The following is a 15,312-nucleotide window of genomic DNA, read 5'->3' as shown; positions in this document are numbered from 1 at the left end:
AAACCTCAAGCATGGTGTCAGTCCTAATTTGTAACAAGCTGGTGACTGACTTGATTAAAATATTTGAAAAATTGTAATCTATCTTTGCAGTAATTGCACGTATCCCCCCTCCCACCCCAGTTTTAAAATCTCCTGACTATGCGATGCAAAAGACTGTGGTGCCATTGGCAATTTCAGTGCTAATTACCCAGTAGAACAGTCTTCTTGCTGCTGCTTTAAGCAAATTAGCAATGTCTGAGCCTTTTGCTGGTATGAGTAACTCATGTTACACTTCTTGCTGCCTGACTCAGTCTGCCCAGGCTTGGTTTGGATAGCCTGAGAACCATACAAATACGTTCCTGTCCAAGAGCTGGATTGTGTTGAAATTCATTCTTGCATGATTGCATTTCTTGATCTACTTCCAAGCATAGGGGCTCCTGACAAACTTTTTGGTTTGTTAGTCAGGTCCCTATCTGTAGTGAGAGCAACCTCAGAGAATACCCCCGGCCCTTGGTTAGCAACTGCAGGCAGGGCAGGAAGGTGGGAGACATCAGTGGTGTCTCCTTTCACAACCAATATCAAAGCTATTTCAGAACTGGAGGGAAGAGAAAGCATTGCTATTTGTCCCACTGCAGCAACTGAGGAGAGCTTGCTGCTGACTGTGTATGAATGAAAGTTAATTGTGTTTTTGGAATGAAGACTGTCACGCCTACTTCAGTCTCAGTTGGGCATAGTTTCTCCTCTTCCTTTAGTCTTATCTTTCAAAAAAGTAAACTTTTCTTGCTGGATTTCTCATATTACCATTTCTAGACACCTTTGATTCATTCTACAAAACACCCACTCTCCAGCAGACTTGCTGACTTCTTTACAGGATTAAAAAGAAAAAAAAACTGACAAAATGACACCCGTACTATAGACCTGTGGCAGAAAGTTTGCATCTGTTTTCTCCAGTGATTTCAGTTTATCTGAGTGACCTGGTGTCTCCCGTGTAAATACTCCCTCCTCAATCTCCTTTTGGTCTCTCTGGGATCAGAATGGGTTTGATGACAGTTTTCACATTCAATTGCTTTATCAACAATTAAATTATATAATGTAGGGAAGCAAGATATTGTTATTTCCCCAATATTTTTATGCCATCCAAATAACATGGTTGTCAGGATCTGTGGCCATTTCCATGTTAATATAAAATTAACTGAATGGATGGGAGTTGCTTTGATTAGTCCCTTTCGTAGGGGCAGCTTTCAGCAGAGACTCACTGAAGTGGAAAGGATCAAATTTGCTGTCTCTGGATGCGGGTGCTAAGCCCTCTCCTAAGGTATGATTGCAGACGGAATAAATATTTATATAGTGAGAGAAAATTTTAGTTGACAACGTTTTGGTAAACTTGGCCATCTTTGATGCTAAGGAGGAGCGTTGCACTGGGTAGTTGCTGTTTCACAGGATCACACTGGTTGAGGTTGGAGGGGACCTGTGGGTGCATCTGGTCCAACCCCTGCTCAGGCACAGATACCCGGAGCAGGCTGCCCAGGACCACAGACGGCTTTTGAAGATCTCCAAGGAGATCTTTGTTTCTTGGTGCTGTGCCATGGCTCCCTTTATCTTCTTGATCTTATCTATGTGCTTGTGCCATTTTAAAGAGAGAAACAAAATGAGAAACACAGAGCATGGGAAGAGCCTGCGCTAAGCAGAGGAGGCTGTTCAGTCCTCAGCTGCGTGTTTGTGTTCTTTTGTAGCCTCACCGAGGAAGGAAAATCTACCTCCTTCTGCTTCTCAGGTTGCCTAAAAAGCTGTTTTCCTGTTGGCAGACACTGTTTTTAGAATTGCTCTGTCACAGATACAGCTCAAAAGTATTCTGATTTCAGATACCTTGTTTGTGAATATAAATCTTCAGTTGGTATTCTTGAAATGTGTTTAAAGTTAAATAATTTCTTGGTGTGTTTTTTGATATTTTTTTTTCGTTTGTTTATTTCAATGAGATTTAATAGAAACTGAAATTTGCCTCTTTCAGATTAAAACATCCTTTCCAGATAACATGCAAATACTTCAGAGTGGGATGGGCTTCTAACAGAAGGGCATCATTTAGCAGTGTCATGTATTTTTTTTTTTTGAGCAATGTTCAGGTCATGTTACCTTCTCAAAATGGTCAATGTCACAGCCCATCACTATTTGATTGCAAGGCATTTTGAAATTCCAACTCAGCCCACTCAAACTGCTTTCATGAATAATGGGAACAGCATTCTATGAAATCACAGAATCATAATTATGCTTTTAATTGTCACAGGAAGTATTTTTTTCAGCTTCATCTTCGCAGTTTTTATGACTAGTCAGTCCACATTTTAGCAAGTGGAGAAAGAATGAGTGTGTACGTATGCATACGTTACTGCTTTTCTCATTCCCTGGTCCACAGATATTTAAAATCCATTCCTTCCATTTGAAAAATAATCCTTGCCTGGTGACATTCCTGGATTCAAGTGCCTTTATGGGTCTTAATATAAAAGAAACTTTATCTTTTATTTTATGATGTATGGTGTTATTGCTGGGAACCTTAGCTAAGTGCTTGATAACAATAAAAGAAAACATTTTCTGTGTAACCTAGCTGGAATTACAGCAGTTTGCAATAGGAATTAGCTGTGTTAATCTTTATGTAAATGCTTTTATCAGTATTATAATTGTATGAGCATCTGTCATTCAGTATTATTCATTAATATTCAAAGACTTTGGCAATGGCCTCAGGTTTGTCATGTAGTATCCCCAACAAATACTGGGTTTGAAATCAGCTTTTTTGAAGTTTCTTTTGCTTCTTTATAGCAGTCTAGCAAATGAGAAAACAACAGTTTTTTCATCTTCACATAAGATTTTAACATATTACTTTTAGAGAGTGTAGGTATAGAATTTCATATTTCAGTAATGCATAAATTGATGCCCTGGCTTTTTCTTTCCTCACAGGGTGTACTTCTGTAAGAGGCCCACACATTTAGTTGATTTTGTCAGTAGGGGACTCTACTTTCAACTCTCTTCATTCTTTTGGCTCCTATCAAAGAAGAGCAATCATCTCATAAAGTAGATATGTTGTTAAAGTCTGATATCTCTCTGGGCTTTGCAGTGAGATACGGCATTTTCTTCACACCCTGGCATGTTGAGATGTCAGGATATGATAATATTATGCATAGTAAAATCATTTTAGTAGCTTCTAGACTTTTAAAATGACAGCTCTAAAAATCATTTTCTAAGAAAACTTTTATTAATTATTGCCAAGCAATGTGTTAGTATTTGGTTTAAAAAAAGCCCCACAAAAGACACAACAGTTTTGGGATCTTGTTAAAAATAAGGACACCTAAATGATAGCAATGAAGAGAGAAAGCAAGAGGCAAGACTTTTTTATTTTATGTTTTTTTGTTTCAAGTATTTTCTCTTGCAGGATGCACTGCTACTTCAGTGATTAAAAAATCTCATCACCTTATATCATCAAGGGAGGGAGAGAGTGACTGACTTTGTGCCATTCTCTTGCTTTTTACTTGCTAGACTACTGATTATCAGAGGATGACTTGTAAATCATGATCTGGTTTCTTCTCTTGCAGCTATTTAATGAATTTTTATCCTGATTATTCACCGTCTTACAAAACTGATAGCATAACAAATTCTGCTGAAAGGTTTTGAGGCAGATGATAAACAGAAAGAGACTTCTGAGTTCAGAAATCCAAAGTTTTACGAATGGCATGAACAGCTTTCCTTTTTCAACAGCCTGATGCCTCTATCATTTTTTGCTAGCCCTAATGATTGCAAAACTGGTATCATAACTAGAGTGAAAATAATACATTTTGAAAAATGTTGATATGAGCAAAAGCCAAGTGTGTGGGATGACAGATGAAAGTGGTGATAAATTGTGTGGGTGCTCTCATGTAAGAAAGTGCCTGAATCATTATTCGTTAAACAACAACAACAAAAAAGCCTATTTTCTGTTTGCAATACTGGGACTTGTTTAAAAAATCTTGGCATGTAATTGGCATTCAGTGAATAATGAAAAGCTTATTTTCAGAAATTAGCAGTCGTGACTTCACAATTACTTGAATCTCACACTTGTGAATAATTCTGTTTGTAATTTGCTAGATTATTTTTTTTGTTTAAGACATAGAGAAATGCAGCACCTCATGAGCATCCATATCTAAGACTGAAGTTAGTTTAGTATCTGGTAGGACCCAATCTGATGCAAACTACTAAATGCAAATATAAATGAATAAGTAGTGCAGCAGTAGAGTAGATTTCATTCAGTTTTTCTCTTTGTTAAATCTTTTAAAATAACTGTTCATTCTTATAGTGTTACATCATTAAAATTGTCCATCTGATGCTGGATATCTTTAACTCAGATTAGTCCTTTTTATTAATTGGGAGAAGTAAGTTGTAACTATGCACATCTATTAAACAGTTTAATCATCTAAGGATTAGTCTTTCAGGTGGCAAAAGGTGCATGTGATTAATTCTTTTACATAAAGGATCGTTAAAAGGTGTACTTAAATGCTAGTCTATCTTTAGATATATAAATACTTTTTGAAAAATCGCAGCCTTCAGTTGATTTTTTAATAAAATTTCATTATCATGTTTTGAGGGGTTGGAGTGGAGGTTACACAGAGATTCTACATGGAGATTATTTATTTATTTATTTATTTATTAACCCCAGCTATGTTTTATCATGCAAATTCAAGCCCAAATTACAACATTCTCACATAGTTTTGTTGTACATAATGAACTGAAAGCAAACACACTGGAGGAAATCTCAAAATCCATAACATAATAAAGGCTAAAAAGGCAGTTTTATGCTTAGTGCAAGGCATGGTTCTGTGATGTATATATTTGGAGTGACTTCAGGAGTTGGAAGTGATTTGCATTGTTCATGTTAATAAATAAAGTAGCACTTTATTTGATTTAAATATGAAAGGATGTTTCATGTGTTTTCAGGACCTTCCCTGAGTCATTTTTAACACCACAACACCTCAGGAGACTGCACGTACTCCAAATAATGCAAAGCTCCAGAGGTCAGCATGCTAAAAACTAACTACAGGGAGTATAATGCGCTTAAAGCAATCTCAGTTAGGAAGTCCTGTGACCACTTTTATAGTGATCTTATTTAAAGAGAGGCTTAATAAATCATGGCTTGGCTGTGGGAGATGGGTATTTGGCTGCCGGAAGCACTTACCTGATTCCACGATTGCCGTATCTGAGTGTATATTTCCCACATATCCAGAACTGGGCACAGGAAGGAGAGTATCCTTCTTAAACTCACTAATTCGTATCAGGAAAGCACAGAACTTACTGCTTATGAATAAAGCGCACAACTTCTAACTGATTAAGTTCTGCCTAATTTTAGTCTTTTGCCAGACTGGCTCAGCTGTGGGTTTCCTGTACATCCATTTATTCAGCGAGCCACTAAAATCCAGAGTTGACTCATCCTAAAGGTAAGTTGCATCAAGTCAAATAGTTGTGTGTTCTCAGTTACTAGCAGAGCCCCACATTTACTGCACAGCTAGGCAGAAATGAAGTTAGCTGCTGTTCAGCTGGGTTTTGTTTGGTTTTTCCTCAAGGGATCGGACAGTAGGTTTCTGCGTTCCCTGCTTTGCCTGCCTGCCAGGATAGGATGCAGTCATCTCAAAGCACAGGGATCCAAGGACTTCCACATCACTCTACACACAATCTTTTTGTGTCAAAACCATGCTTATGTTATATTGTTTGCTGTTACTATGGGTAAACATAGCAATACTCATTCCGTTAGGGATAATGGATTTTTTCATCTATTTGGACATTCTCTATAAATCCTAAAAAATCACTTCCAAGTTTCTGAACCATTAATTTCAGAAATGCCTTCTAACACATCAACATCCTTCATTTCTCTGTCGTGATCGATGCCAGGAAGATGCAGGTGATTTTCATTGCTAAATACCTGCTGTTCTAACACACGAGTACTTTGGTGCACTTTGCCTAAGATGCTGGTGGTTCATTTATAATATCATGTGCCTTATTGCAGGTTTAGCAATTCACGTATCAGAATCGCAAGTATAAAAACAGCAAATGCCTTGGTCTGGAGACTGAAAGAGAAGTTCTTATTTCTAAAATGGAAAAACACTACTTCTGTTTTATTTCTCAGCTAGATTGTCTTTCCTATCTATTCTGTGCAACTAAAAGCCTGGCAGATTTATTTTTATTTTTTTATGTTGTGGAGGTATGCATTTGGGCCATTTCTTGGAACTTGTGGTGTTTTGATGTAACCAGAATGTGAAATGACCATTCTGCATGCTGTTTTTGACTGAGACACACGGTATTATTGTGTTTGTCAGGCATGTCGACATTTTGGTGCTTAGTTTCTGGTTTTATCTGCTTTGGTTACATAACTATTTAGAAGTGTGGTAAGATTTATGTGACTGGCTCAAACAGAAGATCACTAAAGCTGAAGGTTTACTTCTACAATTGTGAAGCTGGGTGCTCTGAAATAGTAGTAGCATCATGTTTTCCAGGAGACCTTTTTTATGGATGACTATCTCATCGGTAAGGCTCTCTTAGAAGGCTTGACCAAGGTCAGCAGCATGTTTATCCATGGCAGCCTTCTGATTCCTGAACTTGCAAGAATAAAGCTTGCTTCACGTGAATTTCTCAGGCAGCAACACACACAATGGTAATATCTAATGCTAAAATACTTTGGTATTTTGTTTAAAAGTAGAAAAAGAACTTAGAAACAAAAGTAGCAACCTTTGAATTACTGTTTAAGATTTAAAGGACTATGTTCTGGGTTAGGTTGTTCCCATGTCAGAGCTGTGAACTCTTTTGATACTGCCACATGGAAAGCTTTCTGTTTTAATCAGTCCTCTACTGTGATGGAAAGCTTTTTGTTGTCGTTACTTTTCCTGCAGGCTTGCCTCCCACTGCCAGGTCCAGAGCAGACTGTCTGATGGGATGCGGGGCTCTACTGTCACGAGTAGAGACGTGGAAGCCAAAAATGCAGCGGTCCCACTTGTGGCTTAGTAGTTGGCTTCTGCGAAATCATGTAATCTTGTCCTTTGGCTTCTCCAGCTGTACAAAAGAGACACTGCTTGCAGAGTGCTGTGTTTGATCTATAGAGTGCTTTCATGATAAGTCATCTGTAAATTGTAGGATTTAAAATAATAAAAAATTACAATCTAGAAATTATGTAGAATTATTGGAGTGTACGCAGATATGTACCTTTAGAAGATTTTATTTAGAAGGATTTTATTTTTTTATTCAGCTTTTTTTTTTTTTTTTTTTTTCTGGAACAAAATAATAGCCTTACAATTTTATTATTTGCCAGAACCTGAATTCTTTGAGGTGGGATGGCAGTAGCCCCTTGTGAGCACATAAAATGGAAGGATGAGCTAAAGTACTTCACATAACCTGTACATAAAGGTATTAAGTAAAAGTTGTGCGTCTGAATAATTCAACAGGTGACTAAATACAGCAAATACAATGATAAACATTGGTTAAAAAAAAAAAAAAAAAAAGAAAAGGAGTAATATAAGGAGTAATATTCATCAGGTTGTACCAAAAATGTAGAAAAGAATTCTGTCCCCAGCCCCGCATCAACACAGGTTTTATTTTAACTGTTCCTGAGTAGAAAGAGGATTTCAATAAAGATGTACAAGCAGAGGATTGTGTTCTGAAAATTAACTGTAAAGAAAAAAAACCACAACACACAACCACATTATCATAGACGTTGACATTTATAATTGATTATGGGTTATACTCGGAGCTCACAAGTGAAATCAGGATGAAGCAGGAGTGTGTGACACTGGCGTTAGGGTTTTATCACAAGCCATTGTCACTAGAACTGTTGCATTTCTTTCTTGGTATGTCAGAAAGAAGACAAGCTGGAACAGTCTGATGTAGATAATAGGCCTGGAAAGTATGTAAACATACCGAGGGAGCAGTTATCAAAGGTTTCTAAAGGCAAGGACAGCAAGCACTGTAATACATCATCTGGTTCTTTTAAGTGATTGCAATGCCCCAGCCTCCTTGGGCAAAAACGGCTCCCCAGGGTTGTGCCTTAAGTAACTGTGATCCAGACTGGCTCCTTTCAGCCTCTGTCTGCAACCTCATTTACTGCTTTGTTAAAGTAGTGAAATACCAGTAGTGTCCTTGTCAGAGATGGGCATGTTCGGGTTGGGTTAGGTACATGAGCAGTGCTTTGGGAGAGCCAGCTGAACATTGCTACCTTTTCTCCTAAGCTACCTGTGTTTAGTATCTTCACAGTTACTCTACAATGCAGAATAACTGCACATGTTGAGTTGATTTCATTCTATTTCACTTTAAACTTTTAAATTAAATTTGTAGCTGTTTCCAGAACTGAAAATCCATTTTTTTTTTCCTTTGCCACTTAGATTCATTATTTCTGAATATTTATAAACTGAAGTTTTTTACACTTTGACGTATACGGTCATGGGAACGGTGGTGTGGTTTGAATGTTTTGTGTCAGTATCTGATGGAGATCTGAGGGGGTGTTGTTTGCTCAAGTCCCAGTCGCTGTAAGTCGTGTCTCAGTTGTGCCTCTTGGAGGATTAGGAATGAATTTGTTATCATCTTTGACACGGTGAGATCTTTAACTCAGGAAACAGTGCAACTGCTAAACCAAAAGTTACCGAGCTATCCAGTAACAAAAGTGAGAGGAAACTTGAATTTGTTTCCTGAAGTACAGCAGATCATATTGAGCTACGCCAGCTGTTTGAGCTTCCTAAGTTCATCTGGACTGCATCGGTTTGGAAGTGCCTGCTTTAGCAACTCAGCTGTCAAAGAGGGAGTGAGAAGCCACTGGAAGCGGTCACCTCTCCAGCTGGCGTACTGCTCGCAGAAGAGGCTACACATCCATCCCCTAAGAGACAGACTTATGACATGCAGGAAGCTTTGGCAAGCTCAAATGCAAGAAACCTAGCCTAAAACATAGTGCAAGATTACCGATCCGAATAAGTGGCTGGAAAGTGGCTCTGCATTTGCTGCTCTGGGCGGATTTTTATTGATGGGTCTCATAGGATGCTCTAGAGGTAATGTATCCTTCTAAGTAAAGAGGAGTGAATAGGATTTCACTCCAAAGTACAGAAAGTGCTATCCAAAATTACACAGAGAATGACAGAAGCAGCATGTCTTTGCTGCTTCTTCCGACAACAGCAAAAATATCAACAAAGCATTTGGCTTATATAAAACCCAGAATTTTGACGTCCAGTATTAAAAACTTCTCTTGTTTGTCCAAAGGTCTTCAGATCCCAGCCTCTTGGCTGCTATTTTGAAAGAAAGGAAAAAAAAAAAAAAAAAGTGATGTCAACCATGTGTTTCTCACAAAGGCTTTGCTTACAGGAGCTGAAACATTCTGCAATTTGCATAGAGCACAAGGACTTTGATCTTGACAAAACATATTTTGCAAAGCAGTATCTTGGGTGCGATTAAAACTTGCATAAACAAAGCTGATAGTTGTAGAGGCCAACTTTTCTTCCTACTTTCAATTCTCTCCCCACCTCTTGCTTCCCCCCTCACCCCCGCCAACCACAGCTTATGTCACTGCTGCAGCCAGAAAGATTTTTATTGCTTTCAGATGCTGTCACCTGCATAACAAAGCGCAGATCGAAGTTGCATCATTTCTGAGCCTTCAGAAGTGTTAACAGATGTGCTGCTTCTTGAAAGCCAAAGAAGGTGCTGTATGAGGAGAAAGCTAAACTAGCTGTAGAAGCTGAACAAGCTAAGAGAGGCAAAATGTAGATGTTAAGATAAAAAAAAAAAAAATCAAAGCTTTTCTCCCTAAAGCTTCTAGGGATTGAAAACCCTTCTTTTTCAAAGGTATTTGAACTGTGTTGGTAGATTTGGAAAGTCGCTTGGTCTTCATGAAGTGTATATCTATGCTGATACAGCTATGCTGTTGGAAATATGTGATCAGTGTGTGTCACTCCTGTGTGGGACTTTCAGTGGTGTTTTCATACCTAGCATTTGCTCAAGGGCAGAGTTGTGCCGAAAATCTCAGATAGGTGTGATTTCAGAAGTCACTTATTTCTAGATATTTATGAGATTAAAAAAAAAAAAAAGCTTCGTTCTCAGGAGTGCAGTGCAATATTGGAACAGGTCTGCCATGGAGCTGTGAAGTTTTTACCCAGGGAGATATCCAAGTCAGTCCTGATCTAGTGTTTAAAATAACTCCCCTCTGAGGGTAGGTTGGGCTGGAGAGAGATCCTTTCTAACTGATGTTTAAATGAGTCTGAAAAGATGCTGCCAAACACATCTATTTAGGGCAATCTTATGAGAATAAGCTTGCTTTGGTGTATCTGTTTTATTAGGACACTAAGATAGTTAAAATATTAATTCAGACACGTATATAATAATAGAGCAGGTATTTTCACTCCATCAAGGTGAAAGATCAATTAGCTTTCCATTGGGACTGGCTGTACTGCAACTTGAAAACGAGTAACTTTCAGGCATCCTGAAATTAACTTCCGTAGATTTCTGATGGGTTTTACATAGTTTAGGATAGTTACGGGAGTTCTTGTCAATCCAGGACAGAGAAGCAATGCTGTTTGAGCACAGAAAATGTGAAACATTGAAGGTAAGTCTGACCCGCATATCTTGATAGATGATGCGTTCAACAGTGCAGTCTTTTGCAATTAATTTATCAGTTAGGAAAGGTAGAAGGAAAAAAAATGGGTGTATTGAGACACGAACCACAGAATGATGTTGATGTAATGTTCTCCTTTTCTTTTCCTTAGTCATGTTTTAAAGTATTTGGAAAATGGTAGTCATTATGTATTAATATGGGTAGGCTGAAGAGCTTTCTGTGGGCCTCCAGCATATCACGGTATTAGGTTAAGCTTGAATTCAGAACTCATCACTTTTTTTTTTTCTTTTTTTTTTTTTTTTTACCACCCAACAGCAGGTATGTTGCATTGTGCTGCAGCTCTGCCTGCAAGCAAATAAAGTCTTGTCAGCCAGAGCTGCCCGTTGAAATACAAAATGCCTGCCCTGCTCCTGCACGAATAAAGAAATCTCTGCAGTAGGCTGAAGAAAAGTCTTCCCGTTATACTTTTTTATTTGATTTTTGCCACGTTTTTATTATATTTCTGTAGTGCCCCTTGTCATGTTGAAGTGATTTCCATATGTAAGGGAGAAGTCCTAGGTGTCCTAGTCCGTACCCGTAGCGGGCTTCAGGAATCTGTTTTCATTCTTACTGGATTGTAAGATGAAATGGGAGAGACGTAAATGTACAAATCCCAAACAAAACTGTTTGATACTGGTTGTTTTGTTTGCTTTGTGATAATGCTTTGCTCTAATGCAGTATACTATGGCAGTGAAACTTGTCTTCCCAAGGAAATCTTGGAGAACTTCCTCAATTAGCAGTAGTTACCCTGCAGTTGAGGCAGGAACAGAACTTAACTTGCAGCTTAATATTGAGAATTTAAATGATAGCTTTATAATGAAGTATGATGATGTCGGAATTCGTAGGTATGCACCTTAAATGTGTTTATATGCCAGTAAGAGACGTAGGTAGGTGCTTTTATAGTACTTATTACGGTACGTAATAAAGAATCGATCTCTAGTTACTGGTAAGATATGCTGGTTATAAAGGAGAAAGATAACTTTCATCTCCGGTTTTACTGTACTGGATAAAACAAGGAGCCTTTCTTTGAAGAAAATGTTTCTTATTAGAAAATTCAAAGCTTTCATAATAGACATTGATCTGTGCTGTAAAATGAAAGGAGGAGGAAAGCTTTCACACAGAAATGCTAATAATGTTCTCTTTGTTAGTGCCTTTGTGTAGCGTATTAAGGGAATGTTTGCCTATCAGTCCCAGTTCTGGACTCTGAGCCGTCTACCTTCCCGTAACGCAGCCATCCTGGGGCTGTGCTCTACACCATACCATTTTTTCAGCATTGGAAGGATGCTCTTTATCCTTTGTGAAAGACCTGCCCTAAATACGGGTGGTAGACCACTTTTTTAAAGTAAAAGCATGTGTTGTAAGCACACCGCTGGTGCACCGTTTCTGTATTGTGAATGGTGCAAGCCAGAAGAAGCAGTACAACGCCGGGTTTATTGTACTGATAGCAATAAGTGCTCATTAAATAGCTAATGATTATATGATTGGGATGATTGGGATTTTACATTGTGGTGCAATGAATGGAATGCTTGCATTGTATTCTAGTCTCTTCACTGTCTCCAGGAAAAAACAAATCAAAATGTAATTTGCTAGAAAAGACCTGTACCTTTTAGGCAGGAATAAAAAAAAAAAAAAAAAAGGCAAGTCAAGTCTTTCCTAGCAAATTATGCTAAACTTGCACATTTCTGTAGTCCTTTCTGAAAGCACGACAAGGTCAATTGTTGTATATGCATTTTCAAATTATTTGCAAGTTGCTGAATGCTAGGCAGCCTTCTAGATTTTTTTTTCCTGTCTGCTTATTTTTATTTATACTTTCTAAGTCCATTCAGTTATTATATGTCATTGCAGCGAGCTTCTGGGCATTCTGCCAAGTCTTCAGTATTGTCAGGATGCTGGATAAAGTACAAAGAAAAATGCTTGTCTGTGTTTCCTTGTAAAATTTTACAAGTATTGTATAGTCTCAGCAGTAAGACCATCCTTATTACAGCAAGAGCAGGAGAAGACGAACACAGGACTGACTCTTGCTTTCTCTGTCTGTGCAGGTAGTTAGAATGTAGAGTTCACTTTGACATGTATGAACGGCAAATGTCCATGAATTAATAAGGAAATCTGAACCAGGGATCTAGGCTTCTGTCAAGCAAAGGAGTCTGTTTTTTAGTATTGTAAAACTGTGTAATAGCGTAACTGTGAAGGTGAGCCTTTTCTGAAGAAATAAAACTGGACAAAAATAATTTGAAATTTTAGAAGCTCATCATTATCGTTACCTCACCCGTAACTGATCCTGTAATTATAATGACTTGTTTGGAAGCCTTGTTCCTTTGCACTGGAGTGTATGGTTTCCACAAATATTTTTTTTTTTTTAAAAGAATAAGAACAAATCAAATTGTGTGATTTTTGCAGTGTCATTTTCATATTGGAACTGGATGTTCATTTGATTCAAATGTAATAAGATATAGGAGCATATTGGGGGAGGGGATTACACATTTTTTTAAATAGAATATTAATATCGGGCTGATTATTCCTTTCCCAGGTTAATTTCTGAGTAAATATGTGATTCCTCTTTATTAAAGCAAACAAACAAAAGCTGTAGATACTTGCAAATTTGGCTTGAGGAAGAGTGAGTGCCACATGCCTCTTTGCCCTTTTTTCAGTGAGTTTTGCTATATGCAGTGTACTGCAGAGAATGGGGCAATGTAGCTGCAGTATTTTTGCTCTGCCTGTTGGAGAGTGTGTTCATAAATGAATCGGAATAGTGATTGTTATGCTTTGATAAAAAATAAAAGGAAATCTACCTGTGCCCCTGAGTACTCAATAGGCAATGTTACCTTCTGTCATAAGTTACAGACTTCTTACATGAGTTTGAGAACAGCTCTGCTGTGCTTGTTCTGAGAATAGATAGAATTTAAGTCTCTGACATCATTACAACATAAGAAAAAGTTATTTTTTTTTTTTACCCTGTAGGAAATTAAAATACAGATAATGAATCCAGAGGAAATAAACTTGCTTTGTTTGATATTATTATTCTAATGTACTTTTTTTTTTTCTATAGTTTGTGCTGAGGCTTTCGATCCAGATGAAGAAGAAGAAGATACAGAACAAAGGGTAAGAATGAATGAATTGCACCGTGCGTGGTTCTCTCTACAGCCTGACAAGCAGACGTCAGTATGTGCGACTTCCTTACCATTTGTGCATTTCATTCTGCGAGGTGGTGAGGTGTGCTGTCGCTGACAATGTGACATTGCTCTGAACCTTAAGGCTACTTTATCACGTACACTCATTTTGTCACTGTAGCTTTGATATAGTTTTACTTTAGAGGACTTGATATCTATACTTACGTCTGCCGTCTATAAAAGTTTGGATATTTTCTTTTCTTAATTATACTTAACGCTTGTTGAGGGAATTCCTAGAGTACTGGTGCTGTTAGGAAGGTTTAGTTAAACTCAAGCACAGCTGTTCCTTCATGGGTATTTGAAATTCCTCACATGCTTTTCATTGCCTTCTTGTCAAAGCTGTTTGCCTGGGTAGGAGCAATACTTCCCTGAAAGGTTTTGAGACTTGTGACCACCTGTTGTTCAATTGTTTTTGAAAGTTGGAAATTTCTAGGAATTGCAAGTCCAGGTACTGTTATTGTCTTTCTTTAGAGATGTTTTATGTGAGGAAATCCTGTAGCCTGGCTGGTGAGGGTCAGTGTTTTCTCTAGGGGCTTCCTGATGTTCCATTTCCAGATTCCATCTCACTGATGCTTACACTTCTGCAAGGAAAAGTCTAAGTCTAATCTAATTTGTCTTGAACGAGAAGATAGTTCATACATAAGATGCTAAAAAAAAAAAAAAAAAAAAGGAAAAAAAGACTGTCTGACAATCAAAATGGTTTTAAACCTGGATACATCTATTTCATCAAAAGTGTTAATTTTTCTGACTGCTGGCTCAAAATCAGTAAAAATATGTATATATATATATGTATGTATGTATTTTCAAATGAGGTCTGCTACTCAAGCTTGGACAAAGAATATTTAGAAATGCCTGCTAATGTAACAGTTTTTCAGAACTCCTGTTATTCCAGAAATACAGTTAATACAGTGAATGTGAACTTATTAAAGCTTTTTATACATTTTCATAATTATCCCCCCAATCAAAAAAGAGCAGATAAAGATTTTTATGAGACACAGTGAATGTTGGTTACTTTAACACGATGAAAGGTTTATTTGTGACTGTATATAAAGCTCAGTTAGAAGGGAAGGGAAAGGCATCCTTCACTGTCTCTCTTCACTGTTTTTTAACGTGTGTTAATTGTCAGTGTAATATTTTTCCGTATTTTCCTTTCACTCTGTCTTGCATTGTACATTTATATGTAAATAGTGTTTATGCAAACAACAAAAAAGAACTTTATACTATGTTACTTTAAAATTCTGTTTGTGTTTTCATTTTGAAGTGAAGGTTCAATTTGTAATCATATTTCTTTGCTGTCATGACAGTTTGTGTATTTTTACTTTTTTTTTTTTTTTTGAAGGTAGTTCATCCAAAAACTGACGAACAGCGATGCAGACTGCAGGAAGCATGTAAAGATATCCTACTCTTCAGAAATCTAGATCAGGTAATATCAGTTTAAGGAACTCTAAACTGGAGTTGCTGTTTTGTAGCTTGATCTAACAGTCCAGACACTGTTTTTGTATTGTGATAGTTCATAAAATTTTAATTATAAGCAGACTG

The 15,312-nt window shown here is 37.5% G+C and overlaps 1 protein-coding gene across 1 annotated transcript in view; it reads left to right on the top strand.

The window, feature by feature from the left end:
- The window catches only part of PRKAR2A (protein kinase cAMP-dependent type II regulatory subunit alpha), a 56,862-nt gene that overhangs the window by 22,783 nt on the left and 18,767 nt on the right, over positions 1–15,312 (top strand). The window contains exons 3-4 of the mRNA XM_027468049.3: positions 13,653–13,705; positions 15,113–15,196. Of these exons, the coding sequence (XP_027323850.2) occupies positions 13,653–13,705; positions 15,113–15,196 (137 nt within the window). The remainder of the gene's footprint in view (positions 1–13,652; positions 13,706–15,112; positions 15,197–15,312) is intronic.

Source organism: Anas platyrhynchos, chromosome 13 (assembly GCF_047663525.1).
Source record: "Anas platyrhynchos isolate ZD024472 breed Pekin duck chromosome 13, IASCAAS_PekinDuck_T2T, whole genome shotgun sequence".
NCBI classification, from domain to species: Eukaryota; Metazoa; Chordata; class Aves; order Anseriformes; family Anatidae; genus Anas; species Anas platyrhynchos.
This window is presented reverse-complemented; position numbering and strand designations above follow the sequence as displayed.